This window comes from Gadus morhua, chromosome 7 (genome assembly GCF_902167405.1).
Source record: "Gadus morhua chromosome 7, gadMor3.0, whole genome shotgun sequence".
Taxonomy (NCBI): Eukaryota; Metazoa; Chordata; class Actinopteri; order Gadiformes; family Gadidae; genus Gadus; species Gadus morhua.
Window position 1 is genome coordinate 10519920 of NC_044054.1, and position 26334 is coordinate 10546253.

The window sequence follows — 26334 nt, forward strand, 5'->3', positions numbered from 1 at the left end:
TAACATAAGAGATGTATTAATGTAGACCTTTAACAAACTTTGCCACATCATCCTGGGATTGTTTCATGAATCGGACCGGAAAGTGGGGGTCATCAAACCATCCTGAGAGCAGCCCACCACTAGTCTGAATAAAGGGTCAGCAAACTGACCTGAGAGCAGCCCATGCACCACTAGTCTAAATAAAGGAAAAATATGAAATCAACCAAGGATCAGAGCAGGGACGTGCACAGGAAGTTTGAGGGGCAGTTGCCCCCCCCCCCCCCCCCCCCCCAAAAAAAATAAATAAAATAAACTCACAGGCTATATGAAGGAGTGAGAATAACAGGGTCTTTATTAATATATAAATACAAATAAGTAAAACACTGAAATAACTACTACTAACGATAATGCAGAATAACATGACTTGAAGAAGAAGAACATAACATGAACACAAACATAATTAAACAACATCCTATCAAGTCACTGATAAGTTTCTCCAAATTTTCAAAATGCAAAGCTTCAAAAGAAAAGCCTTCAGAACCTCTTCTTTGTCGATTGGTATGTCCTTCTCTATGGACAGCAGGAGGAGGTCAGACAGCCGCTCTTGACCACACTGATTTCGGATTTCGGAGCACATCACTACCCTGTAGTGATGTGCTCACTTAACAATAACAAACAATACCCAAAATAGTGATAAGATTTAGGCATGAACCATTTTGAATGAAATAATTCATGTGATGCATTACTTCCATCATTTATTCTTCTTGTTAAAACGAAATGTTAGAAACTAACTATCAGCAGACATGAAGCTTAGTTTGCCTACCAAAAAATGTGTAGACTATGTGATAACGGGCTGCTTGTCTGCAAGCTAGCTAGCTGTCTGATTATTTAGGCTAAACGTTACGTGGCAAACTGAGCCTGGATTTATGAAGATTGTAATTCATTTCATAAAACGTGATGATGATTGTTTGTTTGTTATACATCTCAAATGCACCTTTTCCGAGAACATCAAGGCAGTCGTCTCACAGGTGCCGGTGTTCCGGTCACGTGCAGCGCTGCAGCTAGGAGCTTTCACACGCCGCGCGGCAACTCGCCGCCTCCATTAATTTCAATGAGGGAAGGGCGGCAGTAGGGGAGGCGGCAAAAGCGGCTGTTGCCGCGCGGCAGAGTTTGCCCTCCCCCTACTGACTTTCACTCTCAGTGCCCGAACGGAATTGAATGAGTCTACGCTTACTTTATGAAATGTTTCGAGGGGCGATTTTTATTATCTAGGCCTACATGAAATTCTGCATCCATTAAATGATTAAAAAATATATTTTTATTTTTTCGAGGTCGAGGAGGGCATATGGGCAGTTGCCCAAGCAACCTGAGCAACCCCCCTGTGCACGTCCCTGGATCAGAGGGGACAAGAATCAGTCCTGACTGTGCTGTCTCGGCTATCGCAGGACTGCATTTAATGTAGCTGGCCATATAATGAAAGAGTAGTGCAATAAAAGCTGCTTGTTAATTACAAATGTAGATTTAATTATTAATAATGTTGATAGCCAAAACTAGACTAAAAGTAAAACCAACAACTCAAAGTAGCCAATTATACAAAAATATGGGTTCCATAACGATGCAAATCAATGTAATATATGTACAATAATTATATATGGAAGTATAACTGCGTGATAGATACACATAATATTGATTAATATTCTAATGCTCAGATACTTCTTTAGATGCTTCTTCGATCCCACGTTATAAATTCACAATAATTCTCAAGACATGGAAATCGTCAATATTTAATTAGCATTTATTGGCAACAACAACACAGCCAGTTGGCGTTCTGTTGGACTAGCATCACCACTGCTGTCAAGTAGAAAAAAAATACCAGGCTAACCCAGAGAAATAGCCCTATGACCATCGTTTTGAAAGAGGAAAACCAAACTACGTTGAAATACTATGCGATAGTAACTCAAAGAATTAGTTCCTTACCGGTTGAGTGAAAACTGTTAAACTTGATTAAGTTCTCGATTTTTTCTGCACTAAATACTTTACAATCCAGCATTTATATATTCTTTATGATTTCCTAATGAGAAAAAAAATAACAGTGCCAATGTACAACAAAGGTAATATCAGAACTGGATTTTTCTTTTACATTTTTCCATTGAAGATATACCGAAATATTTAACATTATCACAAATCTTGCAGCATAAACCTAGTAATGTTAGATATGAACGTTCTGAGAATTAAACATTCTTAGTTTAAGTGCAATATTGAGACGGAGTAAAATCATTTTTGCAACTGTCTGCCAAAGCAACACACAGAATGCAGGTTTCATCTCACGCTCACCACTTTTATGCCATTCACTTCATGTTGTTCTTGTATTAGTAATATGTGAGATTGTTGTGTTCTTCGACAGCAAAACAACAGAGCAATAACATGCTGAGAAGGCCCAAACACAGATATATACCTATACATATATATTTGTTTAACACAATGCTCCCGCCATTCTTCCTCTTCTCTTTCTTAAGTCTTCGGGAGAAACAGAAAAAGAAAAACAGAGAAGAAGCTACGGTTTGATCGAAAAACATTCTCAGAAGAACAAGATGGAGACGAGGCGACTGGTCTGGAGAAGAGCTGGAGGAGGAGGGAGGTCATAAACAAAAGAAAAACAAAAAGGAGTACATCAGTTAGTCAATGTCCATCGGGGGGACCTTGGCGCTGTCCGTGGGTTCCTGCTCAGCGTCCACGGTGGCGGGCGTCCCCTCCCCGGCCTCCTCTGCCTCGGGCTGGCCGTTGACCGGGCCGTTGGCCGTCTGCTCCTCCTTGGGGAGCTCCACCTTGGGCTTGGGTTTGGACACCACGGGGTTACAGGATGTGTACAGCTCCTGGAGACGAGGAAAGCAGAGTGCGAAGAAAGTTGAGCTTTTCTGACACTTGTGGTACTTTTCCACCGACGCTAACGATAGTGGCGCTTGGTTGATTAAGCCCGGTTAGAACTAACGCCAACTTCCACTTGAGGCTAAAGCCGTCCCATCAACGCTGTTCAGCAGCGCCGTGCTCAGGTTAGTCCAAGACAATTGAATGAATGAATTTAATGAATTTATTATTGACCGTAGCTTTGTAATCAGGGAGATAGTCTCGAGGTAACGTGTCGGACTTGCTCACGGTCGTCCGGGGTTCAATCCCCACCTAATTAGTAATTTAGGAAGGATTTCTGGAGAAATCAAAAAAACTTTTCATGCCTTTCATTTTCCATTTCCTTGAATATTCTAAATTGACTAAGAATAGTATTTATCTCAACAGAGGTGGTCTCGGCTGCCTGCCGAGAAACTATCCTGAATGGAATTTATGTGGCTGACAATTTCGCATGCAGCACTGATAGTGAAGCCTTTGTCACTGTGACAAAGGCTTCACTATCAGTAACATTATCATTAACTTTACCAGGGTTTTTTGCAAGTTAGATTTGGGTTCTAGGGATATTTGCTGGTGGGCAGCATGTCTGTGACTACAAGGGCAGAAGGAAAGGATGCAAAGCCCATTAGTCAAATCAGGCATACTCTTGATTTGTGAAAACTAAATGAAAAATTCTGGGCCTATCTTTGGGCCTATTTTTGCCCTCAATGACTGAAGCTATCGGTTGTAATTTGGCTATGTTTATTTTCAGCTACAATTGTTTTAATAAAAATGAAGACGCAAGACCAAAAAGTGATACCATTTAAAATGCATGTTAATGGATGTTTCAGAATGTTTTTGTGTGTTGGTGTTAAGCCAGTTAAGTCATGGTGTTAAGCCAATTAAGATTGAGGGGATTGTCAATCCTCCTCGCTGTTTGTGTTGCAAAGATATCAGTGACCTGTACATAGTACCAAACGGGATATTTTTTAAGTGATTTCAGAATAACAGCGGGTGTAGCTCCACGTTTTCGTCACCCTTTCAGATGGCTTGGTAACCCAACGGAGGAGTGTCAAAAAATAGGTAGGCTCAGCGCGTTTATTTAAGGGCCGTGCCCAACTTTTGGCGGTGAAAACGGCAATATAAGCGAACCGAACCGCAACGTTCGGAGGAAACGGATATATATTCGGACAGAGCCGCACTGTGCCTCAACGAACAGTAGCGCACCGCTCGGTGGAAACGAAGCACACGACTGAGCGGGTTCGTTGGTTCTCATAGCCTAGACTTGAGGGGATAACCCCTCCCTCCGGGCTGCTCCACAGCCAGGGCTCCTGCCTATTGGTTCATAGCGCAGCCAGGAGTCCTTCTTATTGGTTCATAGCACAGCCGGGAAAATGAGTCAATGGAGGCTGAGGGAGGAACGTCCTCGAGCAGTCATTTTCAATAGGCGATAGGGGGTGCTAAGGTCCCTTGACCCAGGGAAACAAACATTTCATATACAAAAGGCATTAGTTTGGGCACTCTATTTTTTTGTATTCTCAACAATGTTAAGGAGGATCTTCCTCCCTCTCTTCACGGGAGCAGCCTCCACTTCCTCGAAGTCATGGCCCGCACTTCTCTTCCTCCCATTGGTCTACTCTTCTGCCAACACCCCCCCCCCCCCCCCCCCCAAACAATACATGTTTTTTTTTGCAGATCTACAGAATTCAAGCGGACGAATATAGCTGTTAGGGGACGAGTTTGCACCCCTGAGATTTACTCTCATCTCATCTAACTAGCTATCAAATTCCGGCATGGATGTGTTGCTGCTGCTGCTCACCTTGGTTCTGGCCTGGACCTCGAAGACTCGGACGGCGGGCTCCTTGGTCGGGTCCTGCTTGCTCTGCTGGTTCATCTTGTCGCTCATCCAGGCCATGGCGTCGCCCACCTGCTTCTCCACCCGCGTCATCTCCAGCTCGTCCAGGTGCGCGTACTGCTCGTCCTGGACACACACACACACACACACACACACACACACACACACACACACACACACACACACACACACACACACACACACACACACACACACACACACACACACACACACACACACACACACTATTTAGACCAATTGATAAAAGTGTTATGAGAGAATATTGAGCAACAGTACCGAATAATAGCAACTCTCCCTGATATACCTGAGACAAAATGAAAAATTAGGGGGCCTGCTTGGACAAAATGTCCAGTTTGTTATCTTATCGCAGAGCTGGACCAGGCTTTGAGGGTGGCAGGGTGCTCCGCCGACAACCTCAGAGCACTAATAATATATTAAGCTTCTGGTCTACTTCAAGCATTTCCTATTAGCCTTCAAATATTATGTAGTATCTATGCAGCATGTTCCTTTTCCCCAACATAACCCCTAATCCACATGAATAAATTAACATGAGAAAAGGCATTTTGTTTGCGTACAGAACCAGCCCATAAGTCCACTGCCTGGTTCACCACTTAGAACCCCAACCCTCGGCCGAGCGCTAACCTTGGCCTTGTATGCGCCGACCAGCTTCATGTACATCTGGATCTGTTTGCCCAGGTCTGCAAAAGCCTTCGGTGCCTCCTCGGCCTCCATGTACCGCTCCATTATGGGCTGGCCGAGTTGCTGGGGACAACAGGGGACAACGGTATTAGACTCTCGATCTCGTTGGACACAATAGACGCATGGAGTTATGCGAAAGTACTTTCATATGAACATATGTGGATGTATATTTGTACAGCGCTTCTCTAACCAGTGGCCACTCAAAGCGCATTACAATATTGCCTAACATTCATCCATTCATGCACACGTTCACACACAGAGGGTGGAGTCAACAACACGAGGCAACAGCAAGCTCATCGGGAGCAGTCAGGTGAGGTGTCTGGCGAGCGAACTAGCAACCTTCCGGTTACCAGTCAACCTGCTCTACCTCCTGAGCCAAATGCCGCCCTTGGTAGTACTAGATCACAACCATTACACCGCTACAGTGTAAAAGCTACTGTCATTACAGTTATCACGTAGTGTATGGTTAGTGTTTGCTGCGTGCTCTACCTTCAGCTCAGCCAGTTTATCGATGTAGACCTGCTTCAGCTGGTCTTCTCCGTCTTCGTACAGCCAGTTCTCTGTGGCCTCCAGCTTGGAGGAGAAGGAATCCCGGTCCTGGGGTTACAGGGAAACATTAACCATAAACAATAAGTGTTGAAATAATAAGAAATCAAAAAATGCTTCAAAAGGTATGTATAGTTTAAAATCTACAAAATAACATTAAAGTGTCCTGATTACCGGAGATTCTGACCGTAATGTTAAGTCTACACATCAGGTAAACTATACTTTATTAATCCGAGATGGGGCATTCGGTCAAATGCAGAAGTACTGGACAGAATCCTTAAACAGAGAAAATATTAGATTATAAGGAATAGGAATTATCCTTTGCTTCGTATTCGGGAATTGGCACAGAATCCGAATACTTTGGCACCAATTTGACATCTTTGGTCCAGTGGGGGAGTCAACGAGACCCAGTGGCGTATGAAACACTAAAGTATCAAGTACCTAGTGTTCAGAGTTTGAAATTGGTTTTGCAGAGATGTGTGTGTGTGTAATAAGGGGACATTTCTAACATCCAGGCATGTAACCCTATTCTAGTAGTAACCCCAAATGTAATTATGATCCCTAAAAAAAAGCATGACATGGGATCTTTACTAGAAGCGACGCAGGGTCGGGACTCACCGCCGGGCTGACGAACTTCTCCAGGCGGCCGTGCAGCTTGTCCCTCATCTCGTACACGTACTCCTCCACGTTGTTCTTGGCGTCGTTGCGCTCCTTCTCCAGCTTGTCCTGCATGATCATGTTCCCCTGAGAGACACACGCCACACACCATTGGAGACACACATGAGAAGCCCAGTGTTTATTAGCTGACCAAGATATCCTTAATAAAACATGATTAAATGATCAGTAGACAATAGGCCTAGCTGCAAGCAATACAATGGAATAAGTTATTTTGCAGAACCTCTATGAATAAGTAGTATTATCTATTTATTTATCGTTTATTTGAACCATATAAATAAATCTACCGAACTCATTTCATTAATAATGTACAATGAATGAATAATGAAGTAATAACTATTTACGTCATAATTAGCAACTTGTGAATGCTTTATTAATAAAGGTATAATAAAGTGTTCATCTATTTATTTCTACAACTCACTACAGCCATGGCAGGTTAATTCAACATATGCCTGTACTACAGACAAACATGGTGAATGTTCCTCATAATCGAATTACGCCGTCAGAAATAAAGCAACTGCAAAGGCTGTTTAAGTATCTCTAGCTATCTATAAATAAACATTTATGTATTTTTAAAAACAACAGTCTGGTCGCGCATCAAAATGATGTAATTAGCCAGAAGGAGGCAGTCTTTCAACTTCTCTAAGCCTGATGCTAAACCAGCTTCTTGTAGCCATTTGTTTACATTTTCTACTTGACATGCAAGCAAACTGGTTCCAGTGCAGACACCCTCAGGGATCAAGATATGGTGTGTGATCTCACACTCATACATACTAACAGACACAAAAATAGGGCAGTGATTTAAAAACAAAATCAAGTCACGGCTTGAGCAACAAAGCCAATTCAGAAGCACTGTTCAGGAGAATGGTTTGGGCTTTGTGCTAAAAAAACTAAAAACACTTAAAAGTAATTCATAGTTGTTTTTGCCAAAATAACACCAGGGTACCTAGGGAACATGGAGCTTGTGCATTACCTCATTCTCCACAAACAGATTGAGCGTGTCATTGGACAACTGCCATTCCGGCTTGTGCTCGATGGGCAGCTCCACAGTCTTTGTCTTCACTTTGGGCTTCTTGGCCTGTGAAGGCTGCTCCGCCTTCTTCTCCTGCTTGCTCTCCTCCGTCGACGCCTGAGGGTGCGGAAGAGACGTGTGACCTATGACGATCCTGGGGCATATCAGTGCTACACACGCACAAACGAACTCACGCATGAAGAACTCAACACGCCCAATGATTGGTTTCTGCGTTCAAACCATTTGCTGAGGTGGCCTACCCTTACTTCCTTTGGTAATATTTGGACATTTTTATTATCATAATATCCAAATCCAAAATATCAATCATTAAGAGTGATTCTTAGTATTTTAGTCATTGCCTTATTATCGAAACTATTTGACAAATAAATAATGTGAATGAAGCCCAATTATGGGTGAGTGTGGCGTTCAAACGGGGAAAGTGCTTTTATGTTATTCAAGTGAGCTTCACTGGCTGTGAGTCAAAGAGATATAAAACCACTTCAGCTAAACGGAATATATGCTCAGAGACGTTCTCGCTTGAAGCACTGAGACAAAGAGTTCATGCCTTCCGCACACTATTTTGAAACCCAATGTCATTTGGAATTCGATGAAAAAATGTACACTTTCTTTTTAAAAGCATTAAGACACCATGATTACTGACGCAGGGCAGGAATGTCTAAACATTGAACAGGTGTGAGTTGTCTCTTAAAAAACAAAAGCCTCAGAAAACCACATGGGAATGTGAGGTTCGACAACCAGACACATAACCAACAATAAAGAAACCGCTTTGGTATAGATCCGCCTCGAGAGCTATGCGCGATGATTGTTGTTAGAATGAATGTTGTCTGGTGTCCTGCTACAGTAGTACTTCTCTACGGATCATCACATTCCTATGAATTAAAACCCTAAGGTCTTATACTATGCGGAGTCAGGCGGACCTGGTTCTGTCCGGTCCCGTCCGTCATGTCGTCCCCCTCCGGCGTGGCGTCTCCGGTAACGTCACCTGCAGCCTTCTGCTCCTCCTGGTCCACCTGCATTTTGTTCTGAAAACAGAAAACATCCACTGTTATGTTATGGATCGCGTATACTGGGATGGCACACCACCATGATAACATTATGCTGTCAGTTGAAGCTAGAGCTGCCGCCCCCATGACCCCGCCCCGGATAATCGGTTCTGAAGATGAGGATTGAGGCTTATTCGTCCAGCTCTGGCTGTGCTGGTCGTTAATTAGATGACCGGCCTTTACACAGAAGAGTCATGGTAGGACAGGTGGCGCCCGTTCCACACATTACTAGTGTATTACTTTGATGTGCTTTGGAGCACGGGCAGTAGCCTAATCCTCCCTCATTTGGTCTACTAGCCGTACCCTGGTGCATCAAAGGAGAAGACCCATAATGAGTGTTATGAGGACACCGTGTTTGTCCAATGACGATGCTTGTGTGAAAAGGGTGCACATCAAAGAAACAGTAGGATGTCAAGTAGCACGTCTGATCCCGTCACAGTAACACTCAACACTTAAAGTGTTGTAAAGCTTATAAGTACACCTTACTAGTCACATTTTTAGGAAGGTGTGTCTTTCTCAATATTTATTTAGTCAGACCTTTGACTAAATAAATAGTCCCCCCCCCCCACACACACACACGCACAAACATGCATTTGTCATTCTGTTGTCAAAGGTCAATAATGGTCTGGGAAAACAAATCAATATAAATATATATAATTATAGTCCAATATCAACAATGTGAAGAGATGGACAATGCTTTCAGGAAAGCTAAATAAATTAAACATGAGGTGAGTTCTACTGTGGCATCACCTTATCGTTGTGGTCCGTGTCCATGGGCTCCTCCCCCTCCGGTTTGAGCAGTTCCACCAGAGAGGCGCTGGACACGCTGAACACCCCGTGCACGTTGACGCGCACCTTGACCTTGACCTTGGAGCATTCGCCTGACGCCTGCGGGACCACCTTCTGCACCACGAAGTGGCCTGCAACCGGGCAGAGGAGCGCATGCATTCACCTTACTGAAAGGCCCTTCTTAGTGAAGGTTAAATCCAGTAAGAAAGGAAGGCATGGGAGAGAGAGGGGAGGACATGCAGCTAAAGATCACGGGCTGGAATCGAACTCCGGTCACTGTAAGATTTTTTTTATTTTTTATAATTGACAATAAATGAATAATCGCACAAGACATATGCCGTGTTCCAATACCCGTACTTCCATTGAGTACACTTAAAGGAAGTACTATCCGTACTCACTTGAGTGCGTTAATTTTTCAGATGCGAGTGCTGGTCCAAATCGAGTACTTCGTGGTGCACTAACCGGAAATTACGATCACGACTGCCGCCGCGGCTCCTCCCCCGCAATAAACATCCCGCTTTGAACAGTGAGCTCTTTACGCCTAGCAGCTATAAAAAGCTATAAAAACTACAAAATGACTATTAATGCAGGCTATGTGGAAAACGCGCCGACTTTGGCTCAGCCTGGCTCCGCCTCTTCCGCTACGTAGCTAAGATGGCTGCCGTTGAGTACGGGGAGTGTCCTTCGATCCACACTTCACGATTAGCCCGATTTGAGTACGGCATCCGGGTCCTTGAAGTATACTTCTTTTCGCCTGATCTGAATTGGAACGTACTGCGTACTCAAATTTTGGCTAGTAAGTACGGACAGTACGGGTATTGGAACACGGCAATAGTGTCGCAGAACTAATTACATCACATTTGAAATATGTTGGGTAGCCGCTACAAAGGTTCATGTATGGGAACGAACTCAGAGGGGAACTAAATGAATGGGCTTAGCCAAAACACTGAGCCGCTTTCCAAGAAGTCCCTCAGTCGGAGCGCGCCTAAACCCCAGTGAACGCATGTCCACGCTGTGTGCCGGTGGTTGGGTGTCTATTGTGGTGGTGGTGTGAGGCCAAACCCACACCCTACAGCCCTGTGAGTGTTGTTCGATCATTGTAGTAGGGTACCTATGGTGGCGTTGGGGTGAGGCAGGCCCTTGGGGTCACTGTAGTAGGCCTCCAGGGGGAAGGCCTCTTTCCGGTAGAACGTCAACACCTTAGAGAAGGGGGCGGCGTGGTTCTTGGGGAACACCTCGCAGTCACTGCGGACAACATGAACCACAACAATGCAATCATCCATTGAGCACAAAGTACGCCAATGATCATCAGGATCCTGTTTAGAGGGAAGGATAGATCGGTAGTTTCAGGGGAGCTTCAGATTCAAAACTAAATCATAGTACCTGTTTGCTAAATAAATCATTGATGAAATTCACAAACAGGCTTCATTGATCCACCATATACAATCTGTCAAGCAGGGCCATCCCTGAGATCAACTAAGGGCAAGGAAAGGGAGGATGGGGGGTTCCTACCCGAGACCCTCCTCTACTGCAGAGCTCCACTTCAGAGAGATGGGGAAGGGCACCACGTCGCTGATGCAGAACTCCCGGACCTTGAACGCCGGGGACAGGATGGCACACTGAACACATACAGAACACAGAAGAAGAAGAAAGGGGAGAAGGGGAGGCACAGACCTTTAGTTGTCATTTGTTGATAGACGCAACTACAACACTGCATTGAGGGTATGATTAAGTGTGAGGGCTTGGCGTGAATTTGTTATTGCTGAAGACCATGGGAGGTATGGACCACATCGCATATGGATCAAAACATCCCATAAACTGTACTGTTGCAACATGAGCGTGACAGAAAGCAGCAGACAGACTGATACATTTCTCAATGTGCCATGTGGGAGACGTCAGAACACAACTGGCAGCGAGTGGGACAACATTTGTCTTAGGCAAACAGCGCTCACCTTCCAACAGTCTGCATGCAGTATAAAAAGGCTCTGTATCTAGCTAGCCCACTGAATTTGAGGTGGGTTCTGATTGAAGTACCCTTTGGAACAGGCTACCGGCTGGTACACTCAAGTAAGTCATTCAGAAACATAGGCAGTTTTTAACAGGCTTTGAAACATGGCTTAGACGCCAATCCAAGGCATGTCTTAATGATGATAATTATTATGCGTGTGACTTGTTTGTAATTATTTGAACGATTGATGTGTGATTTGCTGCTACTTGCCCTCTTCTCCTACCCCACAGGGACCAAAATGGAAATAAGCCTTTGGGATTTATTGTGTCATCTCTGAACATTTAAGTATTTTAATGTATGACACAAAGTACTGTTTCATGTATTATACAAAAAATCCAATCAATTAATTCCGGGTCTGTGCTGCGCTCATGTGCAGACCCACCTGAAGAGCACATCCCCTGGCCACAGCCTCGTCTGCGTTGAGCGTGGTGCTCAGCTCTTTGCCAAAGAACTTGCTGATGCGCTCTTTAATGGCCGGCATTCTGGATGCACCGCCTACAATCTCCACTGCATAGATGTCTTCCTTCTTGAGCTCTGCACACAGGAAACAATACAATGATGAGCCAAGGGTGAAGAACATTGCTACGAAAAAGTGCTGCAGGCAAGTTTCGGGAGATGTTAAGAGAGAGCGAAATGTTTCTCCGCCATTGAGAAGTATTGCATTTCACACGCCTGTGATTGACAAGCAAGATGAATTCTCCAAAGCAATAAGGTTAGAGAAAAGCTGAAATAAAAATCTCAAAAGGGGCTAATACGGAGCTAAGCGCAGTCAACCTCCAACAGATATGCTCACGGCCCATTTACTTTATTAATAGGTGACGGATGGCTAAACAATTTCTAACGCTCAAATGATAGCCCTTAAATGATACCAACATAATTTTTAATTGTCAGAACATTAACAAGTTACAGTGTGGGCGGCAGCAGCTCAGCAGGCAGAGCGGGTTGACTGTGCTAACTGGAAGGTTGCTGGTTCGATCCCCGGCTCCTCCTATCCGAGTGTCGAGGGGTCCCTGAGCAAGCTCCCGACGAGCTGGTGGTCGGATGACTCCGCCGTCGGTGTGTGAATGTGTGAATGCATGGTTGTAAGTCGCTTTGGATAAAAGCGTCAGCCAAACCCCTTACTGTAACAATGTTTTTATCGACCGCAACACTGCATTGTAAAGTCAAGTACGGCACCATCTCTGGGGGGGGGGACACACCACGCGGTGGGCATCGCATGAAACTAATTCCACTCAATCAGAAACAGCATTGCACAGGCATGTTAGATCTATGGAGATTTCAGGGTGCACTCAGCTGTAAATGCGCATTGCTAGCAAAATTTTGAGCTCAAACATAGCCATTCATGTTACGACCCTCTCTCGGTCTGTCTACTGGTTCTCCGGTTTGCCTATCTGTACAGTCGGTGGTTGGAGCTGACCGGCTTGTACAGTTCCACTTATCCCTATACTACACTCAGAACTGATTACACAGACAAAATGTTATATTCCTTTATTATAATCACTTCATCCTTCAATCATGTGTGGACTTCCTGTTGCGCTGAGAGTTTGGTTGTCACGTTAAAAAACATAATCTCTTAGAGAGTTCCTCCCTGATCCAACATTACGTGACGGCATTATTCATTGAAATCGCTCAGCATTGCGGATCATAGACATGAAAGGGCATGCAAAGACGCCCTGAGGAATGGGCACGTTCATGGGATCAGACCTGTGCCTACTCGTGTGTGTTTGTGTGAGAGGGAGACATTAGGGATAGCACATTGTCTTGTCAACTCACTGGCTTGTTCCAGGACGCTTTGCAAGGGAGCTTCCACTCTGGACAGCAGCCCTGCACTCATCTCTTCAAACTGAGCCCTAGAGGCAAGAGAAAGGAACATGGTCATTAAGATGGTCATAAACACACACACACACACACACACACACACACACACACACACACACACACACACACACACACACACACACACACACACACACACACACACACACACACACACACTTTGGCTTTCATATAAAAATGTACAAAATACACAAGGACTTTTTATTGGCACTAAATGAATGCCAGAGCCTAGAGAAATATGTGAGATAACAGCTAGAGTCTGACGCTATTAAACAAAACCCCAAAATATTAAAAGAAAAATGTAATGGAATAGAAAGCATTTCTGCAATAACTAGATACAACGACAAATCGATGCATTGACAAATCAAAGACAAAGAAGCCCCCCAAAAGGTGGCTGGTGGACAGCTGCGCGCCTACCTGTTCATCTTGCCGGTGACGTCGACGTCGTTCATGAAGCACTCGATGTTGAGCGGCAGGTCCGAGCAGTTGGCGCTCATCAGCCTCTTCAGCTTCTCACACTCCTGGTAGAGGCGCACCAGCGCGCGGGGCTTGGTGCGCGGGTCCAGCTTGTACTTCTGGCCGAACACCTCGCAGAAGTGGCTCACCAGCACCTCGTCAAACTCCTTGCCGCCGAGCGCAGAGTCGAACGCCGTCGCCAGGATCTGATCGTAGAGCGGCGGGGAGGGTTGAGTGTAGGCTCTTCGGATGAGGAGTTACCATATGGTGACGGCAATTGCCATTTTATTATGCTTATACATACGTACGAAAATTATTTATTTATTAAATCCTAATGATTTAGCCAGCCCTTGATTGACGTTACAAATTAGTTGCCATTCCCTGAAAAAACAAGGCACTTAAATCACCTCTTATTGGGCCCCGGTATTTCTCATATCGCAGTACACTTCCTAAAATAAAAAACTATCTTTTTTCAAACACGCTGTGTGTCTACTTCCTCGGATATCGCCACCAGAGGCTACGGCTTCAGAATCCCAAATGACAACTTTGTCAACTTAGCAGACCAAAGTAAGCCATCACAGAGTTAGCCTTCAGCACTGGGCTTACCTTGAGCTTTCCCTTGTTGAAGGCACACACGGACACCTGGAAGTTGGAGTGTCCCAGGTCCACGAACACCACATTGCGGGGCTTCTCCTCGGGGGCCGGCAGGTCCTGCTTGTAGATGCCGTAGGCTAGAGTGACTGCCGGGGAGGAAGGAACAGCGTTAACGCTGCTAATGCAAGAAGTGTTGACCACTTCAGCCCATCGGTAGGCTAAGCCAACAGACCAACATGACGTGGGGTTTGTTCTTTTGACTAAGGCCCCGTCCACACGGAGCCGGCGGATCCGGTGCCCGAAACCATGGATCCCAGGGGGGTTTCAAATATATCCGGACCTATGCGGTTTCGTGTTAGGATTCGTGTGGACGTCTGAAACGCAAACGACGACGTCATTGCCCCCCCCACCAGCTGGGCGACGTCAGAGTTACGTTGATTTATTTGTATTTTTTTTTATGTATTCTTTTTGTAGTTTTAAATTCAGCCCCTTGATCAATTGAATTACTACCTGTACATTAAACTGTAACATAAAGTATTTCTGCTGAATTTAAATGGTGGAATCTCCTCGTGAATGTTTGTATACAGCGAGCAGCTTTAATGCACGCAGGCTTGATGCGCTCCACTTTTTTTCGTTGGAGAACCAGCGCCTTAAAAATTGACTACAGCGTTCCTTCAGCTCGATGCGGTTTCGCAACAACTCTACTAATCACACTCACTGACACATTGCAGCTGGTTCATGCCCTGGCCTGCCGTTTACCTGCCGTGGTCTCGTTCATCAGACGTAGACAGTTGAGGCCTGCGATCTGAGCCGCGTCCATGACAGACCTCCTCTCAATGTCCGTGAAGAAGCTCGGAACCTGGGAGGAACGTCAAAGCACAACGTTTACAACACATCACAATGTGTTGCTTTCAGTGTGGATCATAGCGTTCGAGGAATTAGATGATGAATTAAAGAATGAAATGTGCAAATTGTTTATTTTAGATTCTCCAATTGGCCCCATTGCAGTGTGTCTGGACAATATTACCGCACAAGTTACTGAGAATGCCAAAACAAAAGACGTGGTCATCCAAGAAAACAAGCTAAGTTTAGCTTATGACATAAGAGATGTTAACATATTATGTCTGAAGCGCATCCAGGGCCGAGTAGGGGTTTAGAAGCACACACAGTCTATCCAAAAAGCCTAAATTGTAGACTTATTTTATAATGTTTTACAGATACAACAAGTGTTTCATGACAAACAAATGCAAATCCGAGATTAAAATGCTGTCACTACATATATTAACACAATATCACTCCATCAACTCGTTAGAAGCTTGAGAGGCCGGGAAGGGGATTGGCTGAGAGGTGGCAGGTGTCTACTGGTAGGGAAGATGATTGGCAAAGTGGTGGCAGGTAACTTCTGGGAGGGAAGATGATTGGCTGAGAGGTATCGACTGGGAGGGAGGTGATTGGCTGAGAGGGGTCGACTGGGAGGGAGGTGATTGGATGAAAGGTGCAGGTGTCTGGAAAATGCTTACAGAGATCACGCAGTCATTCACAGGCTTCTTCAGCGCATTTTCCGCGGTCTCCTTCAGCTTGGTCAGAAGCATGGCGCTGATCTGCTCAATGCTGAAGACCTTCTCCTCCTCCATGTACATCACCTGCATTTGGCCACATATCAAACAAATGCTTCCACACACACACAATAATGATAATAATAGAAAAATGGTGCAGAAGGTAATCTAAATGTTTATGTCCAAGCATCAACCATATCATGGCGAAGAGCAAAGTTACCCATTTCACTATGCTTTATTCTCCTAGAATTTGGAATAAATTAACATGGAATATTGGATGAGTTTCAAAAATGTAAAAATGTAATCTACTCTCAGCTTCATATGCTGAATGTGGACAATGTTTAACATAATTATTCATAAATTTCAAGCATTAAATGATAAGTTAATAAATATATATAATGTAATACATTTATTCCGAGATCTCTTCAAGGGATTGGGAAAATTCCAACACACAAGAAGTAGGATGGAGCCCATGGGAGCTTCCATTATGGTTTCCGGCTTCAGTCTGTTGCTATAATGGAGTAATTAGGGATGCGTACTATTAGGATTTTAAGTCTTATTGATTCTGCTTCTTGATCCGGTACTTTAACAGTACTCTTATTGGTCTTTCAAAAGAAAATAAGAAGACATTGCTTTATACGCATTTAATATGTAACCTTTCTTCAGTAGCAACAGCTTGCAATGTTTTGAATACGCAACCTGAGCAGGGATACGTATAGTCCATGCGCCCCTTCTACCCCATTAAACAATAAACATAGTGGCAAGTGGTTCACGTTGGTGCGATAGCAAAGTTGAGTGTTTGATTAAAAATCCAGTTTTTCACGGCGCAGACTTTCTTGGTTCACTGGAGAAGGCGGGGCTGCGCACGGAGTCTAGACCTCTATAGAATAATTTGCATTCTGTTTTCATTTTTTTATGAATGAAGACACCCGCATGCAAGAATAAGTTAATGTCTAAGTGTAGGCTACAAATGCGATTAACTATTTACGTGTGCAAAAGTGCAAAACAGCAAGATATTCTTTATTTTGCTGACCTTTCTTTATGATCCTGACAAAAGCCTCATAAGAACAGTTCCTCTGTGTCTCTCTCGTAGATCGCACCATCTTTCAACGTCTTTGTTTAATAAGACTGCATCACCTTCTCTCTCAAGATCAGCAACTCGCGGATTTCACTTTCTCTCTAGATAGAATTGCTCATGATCATATCTCTGCATTTTCAACATACTTGTCACTCATTATGACAAGAATGGGCCCTGGTGCAGGCAATCACAGATGCGATGAACTATCACATCTCAAAATATATGCCCCCAATCAGTGTTCATTTCGTTAACTAAAAATATGACGTAAAATGTTCGTCAGCTACCTTATTTTCATGACTAAGACGAGACGTTGACAAGCTAAAAATAGATATTTGATTAAAAACTACGAAGAAATGCACGTTTAGTTTTCTTTGAAGAGACGAGACAACAATTTTAGTGATGTGCTAGGGCATCTGGACATTCAAAATGCATGATATTTTCCCCCAATTGTACGTCTAGTCTGTCTGTCAAAATGCATCCCCGTCATGAGTTGAATTGGTTGAGGGATGTGCACAGCTTGAACCGCAGCCAGGTGCTGGTGATGTCCCAATTTCAGAATGACAGCGAGTTAATGACGACAACCACATGATGGCAAGTTCAGCACAAAAAGGGTTTACTTGTACTAATTGTAAGTCGCTTTGGATAAAAGCGTCTGCTAAATGGTCATTTGTAAGCTGTCTATCCTCTATTAAACTGCATTGAAGTGACAGGTTTGTTCCGTGCATTATCCATTTGCATTATTATTGCATTATTATGCGTGCATTATTCCTTTGCACAACGTATTATTCCTTTGCACAACGTATGTATTTTCGATATTTGAAAACAATATCGTCCCATTCAGAGCAAGGAAGATTAGTATGGTAGGATCTCGGTTAGCAGGCATGTATCGCGCCTATTTTACAATAATCTCAAACGTTTCATTAACTCACACACCAGACCGACCAACCAACCACGCGTGACACCTCCGCCCAGGCCAGAGCTTTTTTGTTGCGATCACTGAAATGAAAAAGGCTCGGATCGTACAACACCGGGTGCCCAGTTACAGACGCGATTAATTCAGTAGGAACCAAAAAAGTAGGTAGGAACCAAAGTGCCGGTGTTTGGTGTTCCCTGGGATCCACACAAGGAAGAGCGTCTACATTCCGATTGGCTGTCAGTGTTTTGCCGCTGAAACGCGTCATAGTAATTTGCATATAGTTCAGCCGTCTTCAACTTTTTTTGGTCGCTCTGGTCGCTCACCTTATGCCGCTGGTAGCGTTTGACGCTTGTGTCGCTTTGGTCGCTCTTGCCCATAGAAAGTGAATGACTTCCGGTGATTTCCGCTCGATTCGCTTTTGGTGTGAACGCACAGTAAGACTAAATCTAAAATAGCTAATAAAAATTAACATTGGCCCCCATTTATACAGTTGGGGAAAAAAGGGTCTTCAAGGTGCTGCAAATGATGGACAATATATTTAGGTATTTTTTGTTTGTTTAGTGAAGTACAGAAAAAAAGGTTGAAATCAAATATTTACCATTAGTTTGAAAATAAATTGGGATTTTTTATTATTTTTCTGCCAGATCGCCCGGCCCTACTTATGATGTGACAATGAGGTTCTGAGATGGCTATAATGGCTCAACATAGTGCCTGATTTTACCATTGATGATTCTTACAGGAACAATGCATAGACTTCATTTAAAACAGTTGGGATCTTTGGGATTGGGAGTAATTAATGAAATTAATGAAACCAAATTTCAAGGCATCAGCCATCCATCCCACCTTAATGCCAGTAGCTCCAGAGGGCATTTCGGCCAGGTCGTACACCAGGCTGGACTTGACTGACTGGACGTAGGGGTCCGAGATGGCCCGGCCATGGAACCGCTTGAAGCCCTGCACCGTGTTCTTACAGTTGGACACCACCTGGGGGGAACATGGACCACGGGGAGTTGAACACCATCACCAGCAGACCTTTAGAGCGCTATGAGGAGATGTGGGGCTCGTCTGTTACCTCGCTTTTTGCCGCTGCTCCGACGGATCGATTCTTCGGTCTAAATGACACGAACGACCTAAGAGACAGCAAAAAGTATTGAAAGATCATCTAGAAAGAAACATTTGGAAAGCTGTATAGGCAGACAACATTGAGTTAATTCTTACCAAAGAAAAACAACAAAATAGTGCCAGCAAATAACATACAAAGGGAATTTGAAATGCAACTATATAGTCTTGTAAACCCAACGTGCTCCCTGGCCTACTATCAGGCAGTCCTTTGGTTACATCACTCTGCTATACCATACAAAGCTGAGAATCACAACAGTATGAAGCATGAGAAGCCGATCATTGTTTTATCACATACTATATTTCAATAATGGTAATCTAAATCTTTGTTTGCATATTTGTATTAAATCATAAACGAATTGAATACCCAAAAGAGTTTGAGACTGACCCACATGAGTGGCCCACCCACTACCTAAAGCAAAAAGAAACTTTAAAACAGGATGAACAAGAAGATAGGGTGCCATTAAATCAAGTAAGGCCCCAATAAAATACATTTCTAATGGAATGATATTCCGCCAGACAGTTAATATTAGGGTACCAATTCTGATATGCAACATTTAATCTATTATTACCCTTTATCGTGTAATTGATTTGGGCCTTTTCTCCCCCCATTAAGCTCATTACAATTGAAGATTGAGAAGACATACATTGGAGGACGAGTTTCTCCTAGATCCACTAACGTAACACCCCTTGTCAGCCAACATGCTGATGAAGATGATCTGACGAGTTATCCTAAAGTTGAATTGATGCCTTTAGTTACATAAAAGGGCACTTTATTTACCCAACTGAAGATGTATTAGAAGAAGTATTCGGAAAAATCTTATTTAGAAGGAAATCTAGATAAGGAGACAAGTAGTATATATCAAGTCAGTGTTTTACATGTATAAAAAAAAAACAATGGGGAGAAAATTAGCACTATCGCAATCGGCGGGTCAATTCCTAGTAGGCGGCACCTCGCTGTTTTACGCATTTCAATATTGCTACTATAATGCTAGAATATTCCCCCTAATGACCGCCGGTTGACGTCATAGGCAAGGGGGGTGCGCGATGAGGAGCGCGGCTCGTGCCGGTCTGTCGGCGCCCGTTTCCTCGCTCTGGCAACCAATGATGGCCTGACTAACACCGCCCGTCTGGGCAAGGCCAGGGAAAACATGCGAGCCACTTCTACTACGTACAGTAATAAAGACCGGGGCTGAGCAAACGAGTTGGGCTGGTTCTTATTTATTGGATCAATTAGATTATAGTTCTGCAATGTAAATAACATAAAACAAGGGTTAATTACCTTACCACTGATAACAACATAGCTATTTCAATAAACTAGCATCAGTGGATACATTCACGTGCCTCGGACTGCACGCGCTAATGCCCCGGTGTTCGAAGTCATTCAGAAAGGTTTCTGCTGTATTCGTGTCGTTTGATTATAAATCAGTCATTGAGAGGATATACTTACGGTGTACATCGGTCGCTGTACTCGTTAGCAACGGTCTCGATCCCACCAGCTCGGGCAACAGCCACATAACAGCTCTGAAAGCCCAAATCAAACCCCACCACTGACATCTTTCACGCACCAGCAATTTTCTCTATTGTATTATGAAGTTAATAATACAATATAATTTGACTCCTCCGAAAAGTAATGAAGACGCCTTAGAGGTTATTTATAGAGCTGCGTTCAAAGAGGTTAGACCACCTCTATTCATAATCCACAGACAGCTCGCCGGTATAGAGGAGGGCAGGCAGGGCGGAGGGCAGCGTGGTGGTGTTCATAATTCATGCTCCCTGTGTAGTATCGCGATACTACAATATTCTAATCTAGAAAATGGTAGTATCGCGGTACTACACATGGAGCGCAGCATGGGGGTTTTCACAACTCTCGCAGTCTCCCTGTGTAGTATCGCGATATGTTATAGACTAGAACATTCCACCATCGTCAAGGGTTATCTAGAATCTAGATAACTCTGGACTATTATGGAAGGTTCAGGATTGAAGTGATTCATCATCATATTGTTTCAATGAACGAATGAAGCTATTGATTGCATGTTTCTGAGTTCAATGACTCAATGAATCAATTTGTTTCAATGTAAGGTCCAAATAACTTAAGGATTGTCATTCCTTTTTTGTTAAGTTTTCCTTGCACACAAGTTTAATTTCAGTAATAATCTTTACAATTACCAAAAAGGAAATTTGAATTGTGCCTTTATTTAACATTTATTTATTCAGGGGAGGCCATTGAGAGCAGGCTCTCTTTTTCAATGACGCCTTGATAACAACATACAAATAAAAACAGAAACACAAATGAACAACCAGAACAACATTTCAATACATATATATATAATACAATGGGACAATTAAGATAGCTAATTAAAACAGGACCAATCCTTATTTAATGCAACTTCAATCATCCCCTTGAACTTCTTAATTTAAATATGCCTTTAAATATTTCATGTTAAATTTTAAATGTACGTAAATCACAAAGTTCCAATGGTTTACACTAAAATTGACACTTTACTACACATTATTGCTAAATATTACTCATTAATTATTACCATAGTTTTAGTCTATATTATTATTGCTTACTATATTTTATTTTATTAATATTATTTATTATTGTGATCTACGATGCTACTTATTTTTTTACATATTTTAATTGTTTTAATTATCTTTATTTACTTTATCGTGTACCTTTGCTGCTATGTGGGTGTTGAGGAATCATCCATAGGAGGCGCCAGAGAGGATATAGACAGTGTGCCGGAAGTAGTAAGGAGCTTTGGTCAATGAAGAAGAAAAGTTGAAAATGGCGACTCCCATGCATAGAATTATTGCCCGAAGACAACTGTAAGTAAAATGTATTATTATTGTGTAAAAAAGTAGTTTAAAGTCAAATTGTTCGTTATATGATTTGATTGGCTTTAGTAGGCCACTGTGTATCAAATTGATAGCTTTTACAGCGTCGTCGGGTAACACAAGCGGGCAGTCGACTTTTCGACGGTGTGATTATTGTTAGGGTGATTCTGGTGGGATTCTTCCTTAATTTATATCGATTTTAATCTATGTTTTAATCTATTGTGATTTGTGTTTTACTTAAGTTTTTAAATAATTCCCTCACCCAAAACATAATATTTAAAATTGGCTTATCTGCAGTATCTATGCTGTAGCGGTAAAACCATTAACGCATTGATTTTAACCTCTCTTGTCGAACATCCCTCCCCCTAGTGCTGTTTGTGCAATTGTTAAGGCAAACTGATACATTGACGCATGCATTTATTTAAAAAAAAAAAAATTAATCCAATGTACAACGCAGGGAGGCCAACAAACAAAATGTGCGGTGCCAGAAGTGTTTGGAATTTGGTCACTGGACTTATGAATGCACTGGAAAACGCAAGTACCTTCACAGACCTTCAAGAACAGTGGAGATGAAGAAGAAGCTGAAAGAAAATGAAAATAAGCAAAACATGCCCCCTGGGTAAGGCATCTCTGGAACCTGCAAGTAAAAAGTTTGACATGTTGTATGATGTGTAATGTGTAATGTTTTCAAAATCATAGAAGACTACTTTACAATTCTGAACAGTAATTTAGTAGTGTCCAAGCAGTTTTGTTTTAACACCAACTGTGTTGAGAATGCAGTTGCAGTGAACTTAGGGGAAAACATTCAAAGATTACCTTTTAACCCAGATATATCCCTGGTGACTGAAGATCTTTCAAAGTCTGCCCTTATCTGCTAAAAATATGGCTGGTCATTCTGGACAGTCCAAACATGCTGTCTCGTAGTTTGCAGGGATTACGTTTCTAATCTTTAGCCTCCCAATCAGGCCTGGCGCCAATCGAAGCTGTCCCAATTCGAGGGCTATTTTATATAGGACTGATCCAAATACAATCCTGTAGTTTGGGCTTGTTTACGGCAGACGGTATCAAGTGATTCAGTCTTTTCTACAGTCAGTTTGGATGGTGAAATCTTGCTAGTGTGACGTTGCCAGTTAGCGTTATAATCTGAAGTCAAAATTAACTTCTGTTTACATGTATTTTTCATTTTCAGACCAGGAAAAGAGGGTCCATTGGAAAAGAAGGCAAAAAAGAAGTAGGTGACAAATGTGTGAATTTTTTCCCCCCAACTGTGCCATGTATATTTGTGACAAAACAAACAAGTAGACTCAACCCGGTAACTGCAAATGGCATCTGCACTGTGGCTCAAAGGCTCCCGTTTCTGGAATAGCCTCCAAACAGAAATAAATATGCATTCAGTCATTCATTCATGCATGCATATATACAAACATGTAATGACACTCTGTGTTAACTTTATTAACTTCCATTTTGATGTAGAAAGACCTAACCAGGCAGGGAAGTTGCAAACAAGATTTAGGATTTTCATTCCTTGCACATGTTACTAAAGATTTAAATTCCCATTTGTTCTTGCACATGTTCCCAGGTCCAGTGACTCCAGCGACAGCAGCAGTGACTCGAACAGCTCCGAAGACGAGTCGTCTGACAGCAGTGATTCTGAAAGCTCCTCCTCAGACGAGAGCGATAGCAGCAGCAGTGACAGCGACAGCTCTTCGTCCTCCTCATCGTCCTCTTCTTCAGACAGCTCAGACTCGGGAAGTAGCAGTCACTCTGACCAAGGGCCACCCAAGAAGAAGAAAAAGAAGAAATAGAAGAGAAACATGTTAACATTTTTTTAAGACGTTTTTATTCATTCTGTTTTATTTGATCTTGTTGATGGATGAGCAGATACTGTTGTATGATTGTATGTTTTCCAGTCCCCTGAATATTTTCAGGGTGGGGAATTTGCATTTATTACTTTTTTGAGCTGGACAAATACCGTTTTTTTCTTTTCTTTTTTCATATTTGGCTTATTTAGTAGAACTGTCACCTCTCTGTAACATCCTCCGATGTCAATTTTAAAGCGTGACTATTTTCAGAATGTTTATTATTGTACACATTATTTTTTTAGTCCTACATCCACTCTACAGAAGACATTTAAACATTGCATTTGCATACCCAGTTGGCTTTGAAGATCTTTTTTCGAAGATATTTTTCAATAAAGGGCATGTTAGCATTCGATGTAATGTTGCCGTTTTTTATTAATTGTAAGCATATTGGTACCAAATTAACACTTTCAATTATCTATATTTTGTTGGAGCTTATTTATGTTGGACCAAATTTCCAACTGCTTTTGATATACTATTAACTCAACTGTTCAGCGGTTAAGCCAAATTGCCAGGTGGATTCCATTAGCTATAAATCTTTAGTAAAAAATAAGTGGACATTTTTCCCCCCGTTTATATCAAAGCAGTGCGTTAACAACACAATAAATGTCGGCACTATAAAGACGTTATCCTAAAATGTAATAAAATGCAATTTAAATTCAGTGAGGGGCTAGAGCCCCGGGTCGTTTTAATAAGGGGCTCCGTCCACGTGACGTGGTAGAGACGCAATAGAGACGCAGAAGAGACGCCGTAGAGACGCGCTCTCAGCTGCTGACGCGCCGTCCGCCGCCCGGAGGAGCCAGGCTGTAGTGTTCCTACCTGCTGGCTAACAGCTAGCAGTCTCACCTATCACTGCTGATGAACCATAAAACCAGGGACAAAATGAGGATAGTCGGCCCGTCGCTTGATTTTAGACCTGCATTCGAAAGAGACGGCGGCGTTGAAACGTCCCGTTTCGTTTGAATGTTTTAGCTGTTTTTATCTTTTAGTCGTTACCTCTTAATTTGTGTGTCACTGGACGTGGAGAAAAAGACAAAGAGAAAATAGCTTCCCCACAGCTAGGATGGTTTGGGCCTAAGAGAAGATAAGAGGTAAGGGGGTTGTACTGTGTTGGATTGTGTAGAGCACGGTTTATCGCCACCACAAAGAGACACTCTGTGTTGAATACAATCTGCTTTGTACTGTAATGTTGCACATTTGTGAGGTAGCAGTTAGCCTAGCCACATCACAGGGGGCTATGCTACCAATCAGCTAAAGCGAGGCTAGCATGAGAAGCAACGCTAGCACACTACACACTGGTTGTAGTTTAAATGTATAAACAAACATTACAACCACATCGACATGCAATCGTATCATTGCACTGATGTGGATCCTGGCTTTGTTGAAACAAATTATGTCGGTGTTGAGGTGTTTCTCCTTGTGAGACTTCTTCTACCCAGTCTTGTTTTGTTCAGTCTGTGGGATGTTGACTAACTAGGACACAACTATTTACATGGACCTCAAATATCATTCTCGTTTATAGGATTACATTTTCACGGAATCACATGTTACGTGTTATTGGATCAAATTGGATCCTAGCATGGGTTTAATCCTAAATGACATCGTTACAGACTATGTCCATTTCATAGGTTTTCTGTTATCTCTGGATAAAAAACCTGAATAAGTCTAGCCCTCCATGTGCGTCGTGTAATCATGTAGATGACTTGTTTCAGTGTCGTGATGCTTGGTATGAAATCGCCCATCGTCTACCCCCTGAAAACTACATTTTCAGGGCAGAGATGTGATTGTCCACCACGGGGAAAACAGCTGATATGCTTTTCTAGGAAGCCATTTTACATACCCTTCTGAAGGAAGCAAGGGGGGGTATTTTATTTTAATTAAAGACATATTGTCACTAACGTAGCAATATATATTAATGACACGCATGGCAAGTTAAATTGGGCATGGCAGCAAAGTTGTTTGTGACATGAATATGGGTTGGATTGCTCATTATGGCCATGAAATGTTTCATGACAATTGTTATTACATAGGCCCCCGCGATAAACGTAAACCTACTAATGAGAAGTCAATTAAGTCATAATAGGTAGTTTTATTTTTTATTCTATAAAAGTCTCTGTAGAATGTAGCCACTGTGATGTCCTGTTCACTTCCTGTTTACCTCTTTCTGTTTCCAATCAAACCATTTCCTATGTCCAAAATACTGTCCTGGTTTTCTTACCACATATGCTGATGATTTCCAGATATGTTCAAAAGGGATGGTATGGTAATAGTAAGATGCCATATAAATCATTTTAAGGACTCACTTTAACACACGCACACACACACACAGACACGGACACAGAGAGAGAGAGAGTGTCCATTTTGTAGATTATTTTTTTTGTGTAGTTCTTATTGTTTTTTTTTATTCCTTCTGGAATTTTCATCACTTCATTACAGACCCCCAAGCAACGCTTGGAGCATTTTATAACATAGCTATCAAGTTACTGCTACTGTTTAGCTGGTTGTTTGAGAGCTTGCCCTGGTTGTTTGAGAGCTTGCCCCATCGAGACAG

General features: G+C 42.7%; 3 protein-coding genes across 4 annotated transcripts in view; 2 read left to right on the top strand and 1 right to left on the bottom strand.

The window, feature by feature from the left end:
- Positions 1-1747: 1747 nt before the first annotated feature.
- Positions 1748-20866, bottom strand: LOC115546917 (heat shock 70 kDa protein 4). Its single transcript, XM_030360746.1, has 19 exons — positions 20534-20866; positions 19037-19094; positions 18808-18948; positions 15935-16057; positions 15174-15273; positions 14427-14560; positions 13782-14026; positions 13302-13378; positions 11911-12062; positions 11033-11139; positions 10632-10765; positions 9482-9651; positions 8606-8710; positions 7629-7784; positions 6599-6724; positions 5924-6031; positions 5378-5497; positions 4679-4840; positions 1748-2852 (listed from the first exon to the last, which is right to left on the bottom strand). Exons 1-19 carry the CDS (start codon positions 20638-20640, stop codon positions 2655-2657), a joined length of 2523 nt encoding a protein of 840 aa, XP_030216606.1. The 5' UTR covers positions 20641-20866; the 3' UTR covers positions 1748-2654.
- Positions 20867-21788: 922 nt separating this feature from the next.
- zcchc10 (zinc finger, CCHC domain containing 10) lies at positions 21789-24138 on the top strand. Its single transcript, XM_030360497.1, has 4 exons — positions 21789-21915; positions 22382-22543; positions 23114-23155; positions 23504-24138. The coding sequence occupies exons 1-4, from the start codon at positions 21875-21877 to the stop codon at positions 23727-23729; spliced, it is 471 nt and encodes a 156-aa protein (XP_030216357.1). The 5' UTR covers positions 21789-21874; the 3' UTR covers positions 23730-24138.
- A 381-nt stretch (positions 24139-24519) lies between these two features.
- The window catches only part of aff4 (AF4/FMR2 family, member 4), a 33806-nt gene continuing 31991 nt past the window's right edge, over positions 24520-26334 (top strand). Inside the window, exon 1 of one of the 2 annotated variants that reach the window (XM_030360492.1) lies at positions 24520-24874. The gene's annotated coding sequence lies outside the window, so the exon portion shown is untranslated. The remainder of the gene's footprint in view (positions 24875-26334) is intronic. The other variant, XM_030360496.1, reaches the window with a different exon arrangement.